Source organism: Pieris napi, chromosome 4, assembly GCF_905475465.1.
Source record: "Pieris napi chromosome 4, ilPieNapi1.2, whole genome shotgun sequence".
In the NCBI taxonomy this organism is placed as follows: Eukaryota; Metazoa; Arthropoda; class Insecta; order Lepidoptera; family Pieridae; genus Pieris; species Pieris napi.
In genome coordinates, this window is record NC_062237.1 from 12,829,400 (window position 1) to 12,851,378 (window position 21,979).

Sequence of the window (21,979 nt, forward strand, 5' to 3'; positions counted from 1 at the left end):
CCCTTCCCTTTTTTTTTGCCAGCAAAAGTAAGCAAAGTTCTCCAAAATAATAGTATGTATTAATTTTTTGTAGGAATCCTCGAAAATGCATTTCGCATCCAAGCATAGACAATGTGTGAGTAATATGTGTAAAAAAGTTAATAATTACTGTTGACGGTCACCTTACGCATTACGTAATATTTGAACGTCCCCTTAACCGAAAATGTAGAAAAATAAATAATACTTATATTATTTTTACAATAATGCATACCATATTTACATAGAAAATACATTCAAAAGATTTATTGAACAAGTCAAAATACTTTATGACAACTTATATTTACAATTATCAATATTCTTTTAAAGGGACACAATTCAAGGTGTAAGCGAAAATTGTTGATTATTCCTGTTAAATAAGTGTAATTCGGATTTAATAATAAAATGAGAAATTTGCATACTTAATTAGATCTCTATATATTATTTACAGTTACAGTTAAAATTAACTCACAGTAAAAATAAATTTGTAGAGATCAGAACATACAACTCATGTAAGTAGCGAATACCCGTTTACCTAAAGATATGATATTAGTCCAAAGTATATACATTATCGTTATTCATTACCAAAATCGTCTATATACAGATATATTCATAAAAGTCCAAGTTGCGTCGCGCTTTGTGTTATTAGAATCCCCAACAAACTTTGATTATATACCAAATTTTTTTATAATGCGATAATTTTAATACATAGGTTTTTCTATGTAGTAAATGGTCCTAATTCTACCAATTGAATGTGGTTTAATGTGCACTGGCCTTGTTCTCATACATAATATAAATGGTCATATTTTTATGAATTAATAAAATAAGCAATTTTCTTGTGTGTCTAAGGATGTGGAGCTAAATTGTCACAAGTAGCTTATAGCCTGGTTTCCAAAATACTACATAATTGTAGAGTTTATAAATAGCATATATTACTCAAAAAATTCAGGCTTGGCTTAAAAAATAACCGTAGAATAAGTTAAGTATGTGAATAAGGCTAGTAGTCTGTATAATCCATAGACATAAAGAATAAATAAAAATATTCCGTATATCTATGGTTCAACCACTTGATGTAACAATTAGACAAGGGCTTACCCATAAAACATAACACAAGAATGATATACTTAAACATAAAATTATTTAGGAACCACAAAAGTATCTCTTGATAAGGGTCGGTAAAATCCATTCAAATAAGGACTTAACTTATCATCTTTGAATAACAAATATTTTTCTATAATTGCTTCCCCACTGGTTTTTGTGTCTGGATTTGATTGCCAGTGAATAAAAAAATATTTTGGTCAGACAAAGTTAACTAACCTGAACAAAACGAACAGTGACACAACAGAGCAGTGCTTTTCTCGAGTTATAGTCAAAATAATAATATAAAGACTCTTTTGTCAATTAAAAAATGATCAGTCTAATTATTGCATCATTTTTACTTAAGTATTAAACTATCCCTTTTCATCACAGCGTATCACAATTTGACAGAAAGAGATGATTACTTCAGTTAAAATCAGTCTGAATAAGGGATTGTAGAAGGACCAGGGCGATATCACATATAAAGAAGGTTATAAATTTGGTTAGGGCCTTACACAAAGCGCGCCCGCCAGCCTTTCTCAGAAAACGGAATCGGCCGAGCGAGACAGATGTACCGGGTGTGAGGGAGAGCGAGCTAGACGCTTTCGAGGAAGCTTTTCTAGTGTTGATAATAAGTGAGGGAAATCCGGTCGCTCGCTTTCTCTATACGACCAGCAGAGCATTAGGATATCCTGAAAAAAAAAAACAAGAATTATAAAGCGGAAAAATTAGTATGCTATTAATACTTACAATTATGTAAAATATGTCAGAAACGAAGGAGATTACCATACAAAGGCAGAACTAGAATGATGGAGTTCATGGGTCACCTTATAGAACCTTGAAAACTGTGTTTATTACTAATATTCGTTGGATACTCTTAAAATATAATAGTACTAAGATTTAGTACTATTATTAACATAACAAAAATAATTAATAACAAAATAAATATATATAAAAATTTCACCTTAATATCCCTAGAAGCCTGCATATTGGCAAGCGATTGTTTCGCCCCTTTGCCCACTTGCCAAATAATAGCTTCAGCAGGCTGACCCTTAAACGGGTATTCCCCGCATAACAATTCATACCAGACCGTACTGAAAAAGCACAAAAAATATATTTGTTGTTTCTTAAAGCGGTTTCAAATTAAGTCATTCCTATAAATAATATTACTGCTAGTTGATTATAAATAAAATAATAAATCAGTTTCATGATCATATGTCAATCTAATAGGCAAGTGGGTCGACTTTTTGGCAAGCCGGTTTCCTCACGATGTTTTCCTTCACCGTTCGAGCGAATGTTAAATGCGCACATAGAAAGAAAGTCCATTGGTGCACAGCCGGGGATCGAACCTACGACCTCAGGGATTAGAGTCGCACGCTGAAGCCATTAGGCTGTTGACCTAATGCTCTGCGAGTTCATTATATATTGGAAAATTATTCCTAATTAATCCATACTATTTTACTCAAACATATTGAACATAGTCCAGAAGTTTTTTGGGATTAAAAACACTGATGGAAAGTTTAACGCCAGTTCTTTTCATCCGTTCTCCCTCTTGATTTAATAACTGGCAATATAAATTAATACATTAAGTTACCAACATGAATAACTGACATGAGCCGCCCTTATTGTCTAAATTGTCATGTGTCAACTGTCAAGTTTGACAGTACAAAAACTGTACTTTCAAGTAATACGATTTCAAAAAAAATTTAACAAAATATGTTTACATGTACAATTTACATACCCAAACGCGTACACGTCCGTCTGCTTGGAGAAAGGTAGATGAAGTGAGGCGTGAGGTCGTAACGCGCGAACCAATTCCGGTGCCAAGTAACAGAGCCAGCCTGACGGAATACCCAAGCTGTCTCCACGGGCACTGCAAATACAGTAAAAGCTATATTTTTGTACACAGCAGCGCTTCGAGTACTGATTTTACCGAGAATTGGATTTATATAAAAGTAGAAATTGTATGAAAAATTTATGCATTCCCATTGTAAACGATGAAGTGTTGTAAAATACTTTTAAAATTATATGTTTTAATTATGTAAGACAAATTTGCACATAATTATGCGTGGCAGAATATGCGAAGTTTAGATTGTACTACCATAATATGTTTGTACCATTTTTGCACCATAAATTATTATTGTTACTATTAATCAAGTTGGAGTGTGCGGTGCATCCAAATGTTGAGACCGCCTCCGGTTTTTGCTTGGTACCCAATATATGGTTATAATAATCGACTTGCAGTTTAACGATTAATTTATATATAGACATCGAGTGAAAAGAGCGCGCACAGAGTTGACTTAAAAATATATTGTTTGTGTTTTCAACAGCAATGTAGGTAGGTATCTAGCGTAAACGTATAAGTTTGATGGTACACGTTATTTTGACTTAAAATTATGAATTTAAAGAACATAAAACACCTATTATCACACACATTTACTTAGAGTAAATAAAAAACAACTTACTTATTCCCAAAGCACAATTTGGTGACACTAAATAACCCAAAATCCGTGATGACCACTTTCCCGTTCTCCAGAAAGATGTTCTTCGTCTTCAGGTCTTTGTGGATAATGCCTCTCGCGTGCAAATAGCCCATACCCTGCAAATTTATAAACACGGTACATAAAGGGTATAAATATTGTTTCGTTGATTAATATTACTTAAAAACTGATTTTTTATTTGTGGTGTACCTCCAAAGTGTTAGTTTAGTGAACACAAAAAGTTTGCGGAACACTGCTATAGAAAATAAAGTAATGTTGTGTTTACAATGTACGAGTATAAGTACTAATTTGGATCATATGTATACAAAATTTGTAAATACCCACAAAAGTCAATTATAAATTTGTCATACGAGATCCTGCCGAGAAGTGTACATAGGAGTAATGACCACCCTCTAAATACTCAAAGGTAAAAACTAACCTGTGATATCTGTTGTGCAACTAATACACTCTTGTTTGCTGTAAATTTATCTTTCCTTAAATGAATGTGGGTATACAACGTCATCCCTTTGCACAATGATGTCACTATTGCGAGCCGTGGCGGTTTCATACACGCACCCATGAATAGTACTAGGTTTTCGTGTCTCGTTTTACGGAATGTTGCCACCTGGAAAAATTAATTATTGATAGGTTTGGGAATAAATAACTATTTGTAACTTGAGTTTTATTTAATAATCTAATCTATTAACACATTGTTTATTAATTACAATAATTGCCTCCTATAAAAATGATATACCTTATTAAAAACCAAATATATAGTCACACCTACATTTATAGTATAATTAACTTATTAGCTATATAGATAGCTCTATAAGTATATATGCACTTAGAATTATAATTTCTATGTAAGCTGTTAGTTATATACATAAGTAATATTCCCACATCACCCAATATGATTTTGAGAGATTCTAAAGAAGTCTAAACCTAACTAGCGTGATATACTTGTGGAATCAATTCAAGATTAATTCCGTTAATTTTACATTTTAAAATGTCAATCAATCAATAAAATCAATGTCAATCAGGTCTTAATCACATATACATTAGTTTTTCTTTCTATAAAACAAAATACAGTTAAAACATAGGAGGATTTGCGAAAAGCCATAAATAATCAACAAAACAGACGCATACGCAACAGTAACACATTAATGTTTAAGAATTGATCGCCTAGTTATGAACGATTAATAATAGTAAAACCTGTCAACCAATGAATAAATGAAACATATAAAAAAGGGGAATATAAGATATTTTGAATCACATTGTCAAAAATAAAACTTACCTCATGTTTAAACGTATCTAACGGCGCACAGTGATCGTTCAGTGCGTGCACGTGCAAGACTTTGACCGCTACAGCGCCGTGCCAACTCCCTCGGTACACAGTACCGAATCGCCCGGCCCCTATTACTTCGTATAGTTTCAATTCGTCGTATGGTATATCCCATTCTTTCATTGATAACTATAAACAAATATACTTCAATCGAGCGATTATAAACTTTAGATTTGAAATCGGAACTTCGATCGCATATTATCAGCCGCAAGTGAACTATGGAGCGTTCTAGTCTATGGAATAGGTCTCGTAGCACTTGCGAATATAGAAACTAGACATTAAAATGTAAACATATATTAATATAATATTTAAAAAAAAGAAAAGAACTTTATAATATACTAGCGGAGCCGACAGAAATTGTCCTGTACATACAAAAAACAAATCTAATAATGTTAATCATTCTCGATTCACTTGAATACACAAAAAAATTCATCAAAATCTATCCAGCCGTTTAAGAGTTTAATTACGAACACACGCACAGAAGATTTATATTTATACTAGCTATTTATTTGCTGTAGGTAAATAACGAAAAAAAAATTTCGTTATTTAGTTCGTAAGTGTACATTGTGTTCAAACTCAAACTAAATTTTGACTTTTGAACAGGGGCGTAGCTACCGCCGTATTTGCCGTATCAATTATACGGGGCCCCCGGGCCACGGGGGCCCCCAAAGTGTGTAAGGAAAAGGAATAAAAACTTTCTAATTTATTTTATTTTACAAATGACAAAATTCTATAAAGCAATTCCTTTTTTTCCCGCCTTAAGCGTGCGTTCAAAAGTTGGCAACACTACATCGTTATGGACTTCCCCGTTTTACTTACTTCATCTTCAACTCAGCGGGGAATCCCCGGGAATCCTTCATCGATATCGCGATGTAAATGTTGTTGTAAAATGGGTAAATTATGTGATAAATAAATATTACTTCTCACAATATTTTTTTTCTTTTGTGAAAAATCTTTACCTCCATATAAGGGCCTCCAAAAAATTTTTATACGGGGCCCCGACAAGGCACGCTACGCCACTGCTTTTGAACCTAGTTACCAACTGCAGCGCTATCTGCCGGGCTGATTTGTGAATCTAGGGCGCCACCCAAACGCATACAAAAAAATCATTCAAATCGGTTCAGCCGTTAAGAAGTTCATTGACATACACACGTGGAGTAGAATTATATAAAGAGGATAATAAAAATCATATTAAGATAAAAAGACAGTGCACTAGCCCTTTTGACATGTTAACTGTACTTGACAATAATATCTACATAACACAATTTATAATAAAACTATTGTTGCACAATAAGAACACTTTCCGTTGCAGCATAGGACATGTTGAGAAGGTGTTGATGTTGTTAGTGAATGTATAAAGTTTTGAATCTTTAGTAAAAATTTTGTTTCTAAGTAAGACGTATTGAAAGTAGCGCGTAAAGTAGTGATAAGCGAATATAAACCTACTTCTTCGAACAACCTCCGTCGCTCTATTATAGCAGCCATTACACACAATAACTTTTACATTAAACAAAACACTATACAAGATATACGAATAATAACGAAGTCAGAAACATAACAAACATTTGTCACAGGGCACAAATGAATCACTGCGTTATCTGCCTCGTTATCGGAAATGACAATGAGCTTCGAATAAAGCTTATTTTGCAGTGTTGGACTATGATCTTGATATAATTACCAAATTATTATTTATACTCAGAATTTTAATTCCGTAGAATTCTGACAGCTAAATTTTTTGACATGTCAGAGATGGCAAACTTTTTGGCGGGGCACATTTTTCAATTTCAATACGAGTCTGAACATCTGAGTTTATATCTACATTTTATTTTTTAGTGCATGTATCCATTTTATTAAGTGAGAGTGATAATTACATCCCTTTTCATCACAAACAGTAAAAAACGCACAAGTTAAGATAACATTTTATTTTATTAAAAAGGTTTACTAAACCTGGAATTAGTAGGCAGTGATTACAGCTAAAGAATAAAATAAAGTAATTAAAGTTAATTCGTGATATTGAAATATTTTTGTATTAGGTCACTTTAGTACGTAAATATTTAGATTTTTGTAGGTACTAAAACAAAACAGTTTGGTTAAATTGTTATTAACTAGTTAAATTCAGTTTGGTTAAATTGTTGAAAACGAATGCTTCTTAATTATGTATTATTAGTTATGCAATGTTAAATCTCCGATATAAAATGTCTCCGACACTATCGACATCTTTATATCTCCGCAGAGTGAGTTCTCAGTAGCGATATTGTGTATCTTATGTAATTTTTTTCCCGACATTATTCGGCTTAGTACTGTAGGGATAGTGTAAGTATTTTTGTGAACAAATAAATAAGTCACTCATCTCTCGGTCTATGTCAGAATTTCCATTTCTCGACAGTTTTAAATTAGTTCAGGGCCGGATTTATGGGAGGAGGAACTGGGGCTAAAGCTCCGGGGCCTCTACAAAAGATGGCTCTCCACAATAGACTTTTCTTTTGATATATTTTTATGTTTGTTAAATACTAAAAGAATCTACTTGGTTTCACAATAAATTATTAATTGAAAAAACTCGACAACCTTTTTTTATCATTTTATTTGGATAATAATTTGAGGCCAGGGGGCCTAAACTCCTTTGTTGCTCCGAGGCCTCCAGACATCTAAATTTGGCCCCGAATTAGATATTATAAGAAACATGACTTACACTATTCTGTCTTGGCCATCTGTCATCGTGTGAGGGAAGGTCTACGGAGTTATCTCTCCCAGGTCCACTACTGTCAGTCGATCCGGAACCGCTGAGGGACACGCGGCCCGAACCATCTAAACAATTATAAAATTTCATTCAATAACTTAACAACTATTTTGCGTACTCTGTGCCGATAGGTCATAGAGTACGCAAAATAGGTGCAAAGGTCAACCATTACCTTTTTTAATATACACTTTTAACAAAAAATTAAAATTTACTGACTTTTGCAGACTGTTCAGATATGTTATATAAATCTTAAAATGTATTTATATTTACTAACGTGGACATCAGAAAACGACATGAGCTGAACTTATATTATTCTTGACTTGTTAATGTCAACTGTCAGCTATAAAGAACATTTTCATTTTTAATGCACAGATTAGATGAATTTAAATACCGATACAAAGAATATTTTTATTTATCCAACTTCGTTTTACGTTCACGTACTACACACTTTATTAAATTTATATTAATTGAAGTTGGTATACAAGAGTTAATACAATTACACATTTCCACCATTTTTAGTTCAAACGTATTCAATCCACTTACCACTTCTTATACTAGCTGTAAGGTCCTGTTTACTATCGGTCGTGGTCCTCGCGGGAGACTGGACTGCTGACGTGTGGTTTGGACTTGATATCGCCGGTTTAACATCTGTATCAAAGGGATATTTTTATCCTATATACATATTGAGAAAATTATAAGGATACTTTTCACGATTGAGCAACCAAAAATAGTAATAAAAAACTGTGTATAGCACAAACTAATAAATCATCATTCTCTAACATGAGTTAAACAAAGTAACAAATGATTTGTCCTGCAATATTTTTACAATTTTATCTTTTTGTTTTAATTTTTATTATATTAGACCATAGAATATATAATTTAGGATGAGATTTGAGCTCTATCTGTGTTAAGTTACAAAAATTTATGTATGATTTTCCATACAAGTATTTTGGTAATTTCTCTACAGAACATACAACACTTTAACAGATCACATTTGACATCGTGATTGGTTTAGCTTCAAATTTACGCGACCTGCTTAAGACATTAATTAAAGCGAATAAATCAATATAGACTTTTATCAAATGTGAATTAAATTCAGTTATGAAAATGATATAGTTCCTATAACATTTCTAATTATCATATTGTATTTCTTTGAAACGAAATAGGGCAAGTATATAAAATAACAAAAAATATCATGAAATATTCCTTCACAAGTTATCATTACATTATTCGGTCGACGTTAAGTAAAACATATTCTTACCGGGAAAGTGAAACCTCCGACCCGCATTGAGCTGATAATGATGATGGCTCTGCGGGGTGGGGGGTGCAGGGGCAAGGGCGGGGGAGGACGGGGTGGAACTGTTGCATGAAGAATTTGTCGACGAAGAATCTGGGTTGCCCTGTGAAATAAATTTTAGGTTAAATTTAATCGTAGGTTCAGTGTCCCTATAAAATAAATCAATGGCGCTACAACCTTTTTAGGTCTGGGCCTCAAATTTCTGTATCTGTTTCATGACAATTTGTTAATCTAGGCTTGAGTAGGTGATCAGCCTTCTGTGCCTGAAGCACGCCGTTAACTTTTTAGGTCTAAGGCAAGCCGGTTTCCTTACGATATTTTCCTTCACTGTTCGAGCGAATGTTAAATGCGCACTTAGAAAGAGAGTCCATTGGTGCACAGCCGGGGATCGAACCTACGACCTCAGTGATGAGATTCGCACTCTAAAGCCACTAGGCCAACACTGCTACAGTGTTCCTATTAACCATCCAAAAATCCCCCACGAAACAAATATTGATTTAAAATATATGCCTCTGTTTAGATAATAACAAAAACACTTATCGCAACCATTGAAGTTAGAAATGTCGGATCTGTAATTGAATAAAAAATATATTTCGTTTGAAGATTTTTAAATTTATAGCAACAATACAATTATGTTGCATATATAAAAATCCTTGAAACGTAGGTACTAAGTATATATATATATATATATATATATATTCCAAAACACAACTTTAAAGGAAGGCAATATCCAAATTATAAAATTAAGATGTAGCTATATTCACGAAAATTCTGAGCGAAAATATTGACCCATTACCAATTACCATAAAACATTACGATTTACGATTATGTGATATTACCGAGTGATGATGCTGGGCAGGCGGTCGCACTCGTCTTGTGGGCGTCACTGACGTCACAACGCCACGACCCGCACTCGGAGACGGAATGTAGTAACCACCTGGCGAAATAAAAATGCTTTAATTTGAAATACATTTAATAAAAAAAATGTGTGTGTACTTATGTACACGCGTTAGAAGTTATACTTCTTTGGTGTAGGAAATTTATTCTACGTTTGTAGAAAAGACGACACTAACTAAAAAAGGTATTTAATACATTGAAAGTTTTATTATAACGGATTATCTAGTAATAGTCGACGCATTATGTATACGCGTTAGAAATTAAATTCTCTATTCCCCATTGCGTAACGAAGCTTAAGTAATGTAATGAGTGACAGCAAAAAAACGTATATGTATTTATAGAAAAACAACCCTTACTCGTAACGACCAATCAGAAGTCAGAGTGCGTGCGCAGGTAGCTACGTATCGTAACGGGTTGCATTCCACATTCCTACTGTCAGTGATATTTATTGCCCGACGACTCAGTTTAAAATGCGTCGACTATAATTAATTAAATATCTTATACGGACATTGTACTCTTAACAATAATACGTAAAATAGTAATCACGTTTATATGGAAACTTTGAGTAAAGTGGATTATTTTTGTCTAGGACATCAAGAAATTGAATATTTTACGCTAACCTAATAAACGCATAATTTGAGACTGAAATACGACAATAAGGGACAGCAAATGAATACACTAGGCCAGTGTTTCCCAACCATTTTTCTGCCATGCCCCATCATAGCCTGCATGCAATTCTTATGCAATGTAACATACATAATTTATATTATATATTAAGACATTTAATTGTTAACTCAAGAAATTTAAATGATAGGTTTTAGGAAGAAACCACTAGTAAATTGTTAAAGAAATAATTTTTTTTATTTTAAAACTTTTAATAAAGATTTTTCTTCATAAATTTATTGAAATATCGATGATTTCTGCACAGAGATTTTATATTGGGTTCCAATTTGAATAGCTTCAGTCTCAAATTTCCACGTAGTGTCCAGCTTATTTCGATTGTCCCCTGTGGGGCGTGGGCACCACGTTAGGAAACACTAGGCATATCCATAATTTCCAAATGATAAACAAAAACATCTTCCACACATGCATAAGAAATAGCCCAATGAAATATTTTCTTAGCCATGCGTTATGGGGTTAAATTGTCCAAATACACAGTCAATCAAATTTAGGAGTCAATTTATATCGAAGCGTAGAAACTCTACGTGTGTGGGAATTTTAAAACCAGATTTAGCCCAGTGGGAAACTTGGAGCTGCATTATAGGTGACGCGGAATTTCGGGTACAATTTTTCTGGTGTTTAGGTTAGTGGGTAGGTAGTATTAGTAAGAGATCTCGAATCTTTAATGTTCAGAAAAATTACTTTAATTCTCCAAATAAACGCGATAGTTCTGAAACGTCGACAATCACCAAAGCAGATGAAGTTTCAAGAATTTTAATCAAATTTTTTATAATATTTTAAATACAATTACAATTTAGGACCGAAAACTCCTTGGAGCGTACACCGCAAAACGTATAATTGTAAAATGAAATTGATGAGATCAAAGTTTATTTGTAAGTTTTTTTTTCACCCATCTGCAATCAGCCTTTTGGCTTTGATTAGATGAAGACACATTTTATATCGTAAATCGTGGAAGACAAAAAGTAAAACAACTCTCTTCACAAACGAAAATTTTGGGACTACGTCGTAACGTTGAAAGTAGTTTATCTTGGTGGCTTTTAGGATAAAAACGAACTAAAACTTCCGAATGTTAAAATCCAATACAATTTTGGATCCCCCCCATGTAACGCGCCGTAACGTTTTTCAGTACCCAATAGTAAAACGTTTCGTGACTACCTAGTGACTCTTTATACTTAAAAGTTACCATTATGTGGTGTAAAGTACTGGAAAGTCGAAAATAATATTAAAAATAACGCGTAATAATCCCCGCCCCGCATCGTAACGTTTTACAAAAGGAAAAATTCGTTACGTAATACTTGAACGCTCCTTTAGCGGTAAGGAATCGCTCGTTACTTTTTGAATTGAATTTGACACCACACCAATGATAATAGTGTAGTAAAAACATTTTTGGTACCCAACATGCAACAAACAAATTTCGAGTTAATGTATTTAACCAATGAGTTTATGTATTTGGACATCAAGACATCAAAAAATATCCAGCTCTAACCAAATACAGTTAATGCCATCCACAAAGGGCTATTTATTAACTAACAATATTTTAATTGTCACATGATGTTTATCTACTGAAATCTGTATTCCAAACAACACATATATAACATATAACCTGAAGTCCTGGGTTCCATTTCCTGTTATTTTTATTACTGCCAAAACAATTTTTTACATTTAAGACAATTTTAATAACATATATGTATTAGCGTAAAGCAGACTAAACTTTACTAATAATATAGGCCGCATTTAACATTCGCTCTAACGTTGAAGGAAAACATCGTGTGGCTGGCTTGCCTTAGACCCAAAAAGTCGGAGTGTGTCAGGCACTTACTTGCCTATTAGATTGACAAATGATTATGAAACAGCTACAGAAATCTGAAGCCGAGACCTAAAAAGGTTGTACCGCCACTGATTATTTTTTTAATAACATAGGCTAATAGATAATTAATAGTTTATTTGCGGATGACATTATCTGTAAGGTACAACACCACCGATATTAAGATGTCAAAGTATTTACCTTTAAATAACCTGTACTTCTTACCGTCTTTGTGAAACTTCTCCTTGAAAGCGTTCACAAAAGCCTGCGGCAGCCCGCAAGATGGCGGCACCTTGCTCTCACAGTCTCTGCAAAATTTCGGTTAAATAAACGGAATTTCGAAATATTAAACAGATCTTCTAAGACAGTCTGGAGTCTCTCTAACGCTGTCTTGTTGGAGGTTTTAGAGAGAAGATTCTGGTCTGGGTCGAGTCCTACAGCTGAGTTTCATCATCGGACGTCGAGGCACAAATTCCACCCTTATCACCTGGACATCCGTCGTTCCACAACTAATCGTTTTTCAAGACACTTTTTGCCGCACTATGACCATGTGGAACCAGCTGCCCACAGAAGTATTTCCAAACTTACGACTTAGAGTATTTCCAGAAGTACCAATTCTATAAAGGCCGGCAACGCACTCGCGAGCCCTTGGCATAAAGTGTTCATAGGCGGCGGTATTCTATTAAAAAAAAGCCAACCTCCTGCTACACAGGGGATGCGCAAAGGCATTTCCACCTCGTATATAAAAAAATTGTCCAAAAATTCTTGGAGACCTATATTAAAAAATTAAACTATTTTTAAGAAACACTAGGCCAACAATACCCTTGGTAATTAAAAAAAAAGGAGTCCACAAACCTATGACACTTAAACTTGCACTCCTTGCACTTGAGACCGGATCCGAAGAGCATCTGCTTATCGCAGAAATCGCATGTCGCTATCATATTGAAAGTCTTAGTGAAGCGGTGGGCTATATCGTGGGCCATGCAGCCGCCCACGCTGACAGGGCCCATGGGGGCTGTGTTACCCACGCGGGGTGAGCGGGGACCGCCCATTCCCACATTCGGACTTCCCTGGAATAAGAATTGGAAGGTTTAAGAATAGCCCAAAACTAATTGTCAGTGTTGCCATAACTAGCAACTATAGACAAAAGTCTTAAGTAGATATTTCTGTTGAAAAGTCACGTGACAAAATTAATACAAATGTTTCTGAGTAAAAAAAAACAAAACCGTAGTAAAAAAGATTGTATTATATATAATACTATCATTGAAGAGGAAAGATTCAGACTTTTAGAAGTTGTGCTTTGACATAATTGCGTATTTCAAAATTTAAGACTAAATTTTTTTTTTTAAAACCGATCCGACCGGTAATCCCAATAATTTAACTCAAACTTACTGTTTTGTCTTTTTCTGTCAGTTTGAATTTACGCTGTGATGAAAAGAGACCAGCTCGTATACTTAAAATTTTAATCGTTAATAACTTATCTATGTTCTTTTTAATAGAAATTAGAGAATTATCACTGAATAAATTAAAAACTTTCGTTAAACGTAAATTAATGTATAAATTTGCTTTTTATAAATTTGTTGAATATTAAAATTATCCTAATCCTTGGGATTGATTTTCTCCAGTTCAAATAATTTGTATGACTCAAAACTTGGCTACGCTTTTGACTTGCAAACTGGTAGTAAATATAAATAAAGAATCAATTTAACATCTTTTCTGTTGACGTTCATAAGTGTACTCGGTTACCTATATGAATAAAGTTATTTTGAGTTTTAGTTTGAGATATAATAAAAGAACACAGTGAGCTTGTGTCTGTGTCTGTTTAATTTTGGTATTAAAATTATATATTTTTTATTAATCTTTGTCATCACTTACATGGTGCGTGTTATTATTTCTCTGCGTGTATTCGATTTCTGGTTCCCTCGGTGAGGCCGGGGGAGAGCCTTCGGTGTTGCCAACTGCTGATGACTGACTGTTGTCGCTGGAAATTAAAAGAATATTTTACTACCTTGAATAAATATACGTTGCAGATTCAACGCGATATTATTACTTAATATTTAAACACAGTCAGTGCGCACGTCCGGCGCAGGCGCCGATCAGAGACCAACTCTACTAAGTACTCAACAATGGATTCTACACACCACTGACAAATTGACATTGACATTTTACAATCTGTAAGATGTCTATGATATTGCGTGGTGTTGCCATTCTAATAAAACAAATGTCATCGTGTTCTTTTATAACATAATCTCTGACATATATATCGCAGCTAACTAGCTCAATTAGCCGTTCAATCAACAGCCTCTTAACTAAACAGTGCCGTTTAACTAGCGGCCCTAGATTTAATATACGAGAAACTTTAGCACTTAAGAACCTATTTTTCGTCATCGTTTCTTGAAGTAGGGCGAATGGAAAAAAAATATGGTGGAGTTGAGTAGTTTTTGTATCCATTTTGAAACATCGATACACGACTTAAATAACTTCGATTCATTAAAAAAATCCAAACATAATTTTTGACACTTTGAATTCATTTTATGACGAAAATGTATATAGAACATGATTTTGAAAATTACATGATATATTTTATGATAAAATTACGTTAATTTAATGCTTTACATAACTAATTGTTATTACGGGCCGGCGCGCCTCAGTGCTCCAGCTCTTCTCCACTGCGCCCCGCAGTCCACCCCGAGACACTGACACAGCAATTCGTGCTTAGAAAAGGCCTTAAGGTGATATTTAAAAACGAAACTTAGCGTGAAGTCACGTGACATTCCTTTATAATGGAGTGCTTACATTATGACATTTCAAAGTATGACATATGTTACCTGTGGTCTGAGGCATCAGGTTTAACAGAGAGTTGCGATTCGTGTGATCGCGATTTTGTCAGTGCATCAGGTGCCGGTAGATGAGAGTTCTGCTTGCGCTTGCCCACTGGGGTTGTTGGTGATTTACCACCTAAGACAAAACGAATATCGCCACTGTAGAATGATAACCTCGTATGTCAAAAAACCATTTAGTTTTTATTCCTAGATTCTTATGTCAATTAACTGGTATAATCATAAGTATAATCGCGATATATATAAATATATTTTTACTTAAGTAACTTTAATGACGTCCTTTGAATAATTGTAATGTAGAGGGAGGGTAAAACTTGCTGAGTTTCTTGCATGTTCTTCTCAGAACAAGGCCTCCTGGTAGTTTTTGCGAACGGATGGCGTAGTTTTGCTCTTTCGCTATTTTGTAAACGTTTTTGACATTCATAACCATGCCCTAAGTCGCATCTAAACTGAATAAACGTATTTTGATTTGAGTCAAAAGTAAGGACTCATTTTATGTTATTAATAAATAAGTCCTTTTTAGAATCCGAAACTATGGACAAAAACACCTAATAATATTTTAACGAACATTAACGAAATGAAACATTTTCGTTTCCTGTAATGTTTGGTTGTCTGGACATACGAGGTTATCATTCTACTGCGACGATAAATTATCATTAACTGTAAGGAAAACCTATCTTGTCCAAAATCCTGGCTACAAGGTCTTTTACACTTCGCCCCGGCTTCGCGCGGTTGGATAGTTCTTTAAACGTTTTGGAAATATATATAGTCTATGTTACTAATCATGGTTGAATGTTGTTATGTTTGAAAGCAGAAGTTTTTTAATCTATTCGTTATAAATATAAAAGTTACACGTTAAAAACATTATTTCTTGATTAATTCATAAAGTTACCTCCATCAACAAATTGACTTCTACGTAAATTGGCAATAAAATTACGAATCAATTAACATGCGCCACGCCAATTAGGAAGATAATTGCAGTAACTACAATATCACCTATCCTTTTCATCACAATTTGACAGAAAGAGACAAAAGAGTAGTATGAGCTAGGGAATAACGAATTAGTGTTTCCCTTACCATTCCCTTGTATTTTAGCGTTCTTCTTGTGATTTCGGTCTTCCCTTGCTCGTGGCGACCCTCTTCCATGTCTCTGTTCCCAACTGTCCCAGTATAAGGGTAAGTCTACACCACCATCTCCACGTGCTAAGGCCTCTGAAATCAATTATGTATAATTTAAAAAAAATACAGTTAATAGTTAAGTATTTAGTTCCTTGTCGACAAGTAGTGTGCCGTGTGATTGTAGCTCTTTATAGTTATTTGGTGAACAAAGTACTTGGCCATTTAAGAGTGACGGAGAGTTTATTGGCAATTGTTCTCCGTTCTACGCCTTTGATCCGAGAACTGGCAATATCCTTTCACCTATTACATTATTCATATTATGTTACCTATATGGATAAATAATGTAATATTGTTATCACTGAACAAATAAACAACATATAACACTAGTGGGCCTAGTGGTTTAAGCGTGCGACAACCCTGAAATCGTGATGCTTATCACGGCTAATAGACTTTTCTTTTTTTTTTAGAAGTAAGTCTTCCAAAGTAAACAGGCAATATGCCTTGTCTATTTAAGTGTAAACAGAAAAATAATGCCTGTAGAATAAATTTATAAATTTTTACGTTATTATAATTATTTTAAGTAATATCAAAAATCAAATCAAATAATGTTTAGGCGAAATCGTAGTCTTCAACTATATATGTATTTATTTACTTTTTTTTTTAATTGAAATATTTTTTTATTCATATTTAAAACTACATATATTAACAAACCTGTATAGCTTCGCAGCCTTTGCATCGCCCGCCCCAAACGGCGAACTTCCTCATCTCTAGCACCGCACAAAATCGCCCGCAATTCATGTTCTGACCTATCGCGTAGGGCTTCAAGCGATGATACGCGCGAACATACGGCCTGTAATTTTTTTTTATTATTACTATCCGTACGAGGGGAAGTTGTTTCCTTTCTTCCCTTAAGCATCACTTCTTCTTAATCTCTCTAACAAGAACAAGTCTAACACATTAAAGAATTATTGGGTTATAAATATTTAAAAAAAACGAGTGTGAGAAAATGAGTTATTTATAACAATAACGACTTGCATTTTACAAAGAAACCGGGATCGACTAATCGCGTTTGTAAGAAAACATAAAATAAATTTTAATAACTGTTTCGGCCTCAGGAATTTTATTCTATATAAAAATTGTAACCATGGTAACAAAAATTGTACTATCTTTAGTGTACGTTTTATAATAAGGCAAAACTCTCTAATTAAGATTCTTGAACTATTAATAATTTTATATCGCAAAATATTTAAAAATACATTTTTAAAACCAATTTTTTAACATCATTCATTATCTGAAATTAAGTAAATTTTTAATACTTTACGTATAGCAATTTATTTAAATCATATTAACCGCATTAAAACGCACTGCATACAAATACTACGGAAGTACGTGACTCAGTTTGTACAATATTGCTTTTTTGTCAATTTTCATGTCAGCATTTTTCATCACGATTTATAATCTTTATTTATTTTTGCATAAACCAAATCATATAAAATATAAATTTAAAGGATTCCGAGCAGTTTACATATGCAAGAGGAGATTTAATATTAAAAGCACCACGCAATATACCACTAAAATAAAATAAAAGTTTATTATGGAACATTAGATACAGGTATCACTTATTTCACGTCATTAAATTTTAAACTGCAGGCATCCCTACTCATCGGCAAAGAATACAGAGGGTGTAGTCCGAGAGAAAAAGCCGGCGTAAAAAACTCTCGGTACTATTCTAAAATCATCAAACAACACTTATTTTAAAACATATATCGCAAATTATGTAATTGGAACTAGACTATCCTTAGGTATGCAAATAAGGCGTCTTCCAATTATGGATGTGATAGAAAAATGATTACCTCAATAGCATCCACGCTTAAGCCTACAACTCGAAGCCACTGCCTCAAACTGGGCACATCACGAAGTTCCCCCTGCAACTCTTCACCGAAATTAGCTTTTATCACCAATTGTCGGGAAAAGTGCTTCACTAGTTTACCCTGAAAAAATTAATCCATTACATTACTGTCCGTCTAATTTAGAAAAAAAAAAATACATTCAAAAACGAGAAGAGCGAACTATCAAATGTCAAAATCCAATGGATTTCTGACATACAAGAGTCAGATATAGCGATAAGTTTCTGAATCTTACATTAAAAATATCTTAACTTATTTTCCGTATATTACACCTATGTATGTTTTTATTGCATGGGGGGGGGGGGGGGCAAACGGACGCCCAACAGGGGCAGTCGTTGCAGCTCATAGATGCTCTTGTTAGTGGGCGCGTTGCCGGCCTATGTGGGAGGAATATGCTCTTTAAACGGTTGGAAGTCCCATGAAAAACCCCTACAGTCCATTCCAAAGTTCGCATAAGAAAATGACCCGTGGAAGCGGGGCGAAGACCGGCTGAAATTTTGAGTTAATAGGGGTTTTACGGTATGTGTATGTACACATATATATTATATAGTAAGGATAGAAGGTTTCGTATGCAAGACTTATGCGATTTTTACCTAGCATTCATCCAGAACCATGCTGCGAGCATGGTTTTTTCTGCCATGCGTATTGCGTATACGTAATAAAGATAAAATATCGTAAACCGACACGTCTTAGGTTAATGGATATTTCAATTCGTATCTCAAGCCACAATCTCATCTTGAGCGCATGTCAAATATGTCATCCTTCATACAGGTAAATGGTTCGACTCTAAAGTCGACCACGTGAGAAATAAGGATTTTACCGGGATTTTTTAAATTTGAAATATGATATCCTCATAGTTAGCTCACTGACAATTTTCAGAAGCATTACATTTTTGTATTGAAAATCGATATAGTTCTCAATGTTAGTTTTACATGAATCGAAAAAGTTCTTGAATTTTTTCTATACTTTTTAGTATCCGAAAATAAAACGAGCATGAAAACACCCGTTTAAAATAATAAAGGAAACGAAACTTTTAAAATGTGAAAATGCATTCTAGTGAAAGTGAGCATGCATCATTAGCGTAGTCGCAGAATTAGCCCAGACGTGTTTATTGAATCATTACTGATTGTTTTATTACAGCTATTAAAATACACGTATTTGTAAACACTTGTCATAAAACAAATATTTGAATCGGTAAATAAATCAGGTTGCAATAAGTATGCAGAATTATTAGCTAGTGTCAAGCTAGGATATCATTTAAAGGCATTCGTCTAATTTCCATAACTTAATACATATATATTTGTTATTATGTCTATGGTATGAAATGGGTTATTTATTTCATAATTAATTTACTTAGTATGTCTAATAAATCTAATTATATTGGATTAATCTCATACGCAAAGAAATCTTTTCAAAACACTGTAGGTGGAAGTATAATTAGTTGTTTGTGTAAATTAGAGCTATGACTATGTATGTGTGACGATAATCTAATTATACTGCTTTTCACATAGTATGAGTTGTTCTACATTGCCTACTTAACAACTGACCTAGTGCATTGACTTGAAATAATAGGCTTCTACACTTTTAAACCTATTATTATGAAGATTATTTAACTGCTTTTTATTAATATGAGTACATCAAAGATTGAAAGCGCAACACATACAGCAAGGCATCACTGAAGAAGGGTAGCATGTGGCAAGAGCTCAATGAACGATGCTAGAAACGGTCTATACCAAGAGGCACATTGAAATAACATATATTATATTAATGTGACAAACTATAACACTATCATTAATTAGATTCAAAATAAAAGATTTTAATAAATAATAGAAAGATCTAAGTAATGCATAAAACTTATTATTAATCTTGATATAATATTGTCAATAATACAACTAATTACCAAACTATTAAATGAATATTTGAAGAGTTAACAGTTACTTAGCCTTTAAAAGCTTGGCTCTCTATTAGATGTAGTAATAATTATCTTTAATGTATCCCCTTATATACTATTTGTTTATCACACAATTTTGATCATTTCATTGATTTTATTTACTTAGTGTAGCACTTGAAACTTGGAGTTATGTAAATAATGTTATCAATTGGCATTTAACTTAGGTAAAGTCCATTTAAAATATTAATTATCTTTTCCCATTCTTTACAGATAGAACAGGCCAAAAATTACTATATGTTTTAAGTAATAAAAGGTATACATATAAATTTCAGTAAAAAGTTACCTGCAGCCTATTGCTAGGCTGAGAAAGCTTAAGATTTCTTTGTGAACTAATTTAATGAGATACTTACAGGAAAAACAAGGTCCATAAAAGTATATAATTTATGTCATATATGTATATCAATATTTTTCATTCCACTTATATCTTCTAAGAACATTCCTTAGCTAGCTTCAGATTTTGTTTGTACAAATTAAACTTTATTTAGACATTAAATCAGTTACTTCTACTAAATTAGAAATCATATAATATTAAAATATACACAGTAAACAAATATAAGGCTATAAAAATTAATTCTATTAACAGGAAACAGCTACATATATTTTATAAAAAGTCAATATCCATGGTATTACATCTAATTAACTGAATGTATTAATGAAATGTGTTAAAGTCACATAAAAAGTAATGATAAAAAAGTGGATTACATATTTAAATTAAACAATGAATGAATTAGTCATTCTACTTTTTAAATTTATGTAAAAGTATTTGTCATTGATACTTATAACATACCATTTAAGGCTTAGAAGCTATTGTGGCCTTAAAAGTGAGACAAATATATTGAATTGCTAATGTGTATTGTTTTATTTCTATCTTTCCTATAGAATTATAGATTAATCCAGAAATGTTTTAAACATAATAAAAACAAATATAAAAAATAAATTCCCTTGTCTATCTATAATAGAAGTAATAACAAAAACAATATGTTTGATTGGCAATTAGTGGCATATTTTTTGGACATTTTTCAACTTTTGTATGGCAGAATGTAGTAGGGCTTCAAAGTCAAGTCGAAATAGAATAGATAATTTCAAGGCGACTGGGAATGCGCACGCTTACACTTTCTACTAGCGGCATTGAAACAATCCTTGAGCCAACCGCCAGGGCCTTGAATAGACCTAGCGATGTTTCAAGGACAGTAAATGTTTTTAATCACTTAACGCACTGACAGTGTCATACCTCCAGAGTCCGGATCTCCTGCTGCGTCAGTTCTGCGCTGGTCGAGCATTGTGTCCTCAATCCTTCCAGTCTATCAGCCGAAACGTCTATCATTGACTGAATGGTCTCAATCATCTGAATTGCATCACTTTTAAATTCATATCCGTTCTCTGCATCCATTACAAATATCACAGCACTATACACAAATAACTAAACACTACTTGTTAGTATAAAATACCTTATTCATTATAAAAAATGAATATGAATATACAAAACATTGCAAGTGTTGTATCGCCGAAACCGCGGCCATGTCCGAACAAAATCTATATTCTTCTCTATGACAATGAACGGTCCGCTGTCGGAATATTAGAGACAATATTTTTGACAGATTTGTAATGTTGCTATTTCGAGCTGTGATTTTACCAATTTAGGGGCTATTCCGTTAAATTTTTTACTTCCTAAAAACCAATTTAATACGTACTTTTATGTTCTACCCACAATTCATGTAAAGACTTCTGTATTTTATTTTTTACACTAGCTTCCTATTATGAAATTTATAAATAAATAACTGAAACTATAATAAATCATAGTAATATTTTTTCTGACGGCAATGTCTTTTAAT

The 21,979-nt window shown here is 33.4% G+C and overlaps 1 protein-coding gene across 2 annotated transcripts; it reads right to left on the minus strand.

Annotated features, from left to right (window-relative positions):
* Positions 1-30: 30 nt before the first annotated feature.
* LOC125048998 (kinase suppressor of Ras 2) lies at positions 31-21,707 on the minus strand. Of its 2 annotated transcripts, none has more exons than XM_047647995.1 (18): positions 21,379-21,707; positions 18,143-18,280; positions 17,001-17,139; positions 16,248-16,382; positions 15,159-15,288; positions 14,206-14,311; positions 13,186-13,400; positions 12,556-12,638; positions 9,788-9,885; positions 8,913-9,051; positions 8,195-8,299; positions 7,604-7,719; positions 4,867-5,043; positions 4,012-4,197; positions 3,558-3,691; positions 2,834-2,965; positions 2,057-2,186; positions 31-1,784 (listed from the first exon to the last, which is right to left on the minus strand). In XM_047647995.1, the coding sequence occupies exons 1-18, from the start codon at positions 21,535-21,537 to the stop codon at positions 1,632-1,634; spliced, it is 2,475 nt and encodes an 824-aa protein (XP_047503951.1). In that variant the 5' UTR covers positions 21,538-21,707; the 3' UTR covers positions 31-1,631. The 2 variants fall into 2 exon arrangements, with proteins under 2 accessions (XP_047503951.1, XP_047503948.1); XM_047647992.1 differs by having other exon boundaries at positions 12,532-12,638.
* Positions 21,708-21,979: the final 272 nt, after the last annotated feature.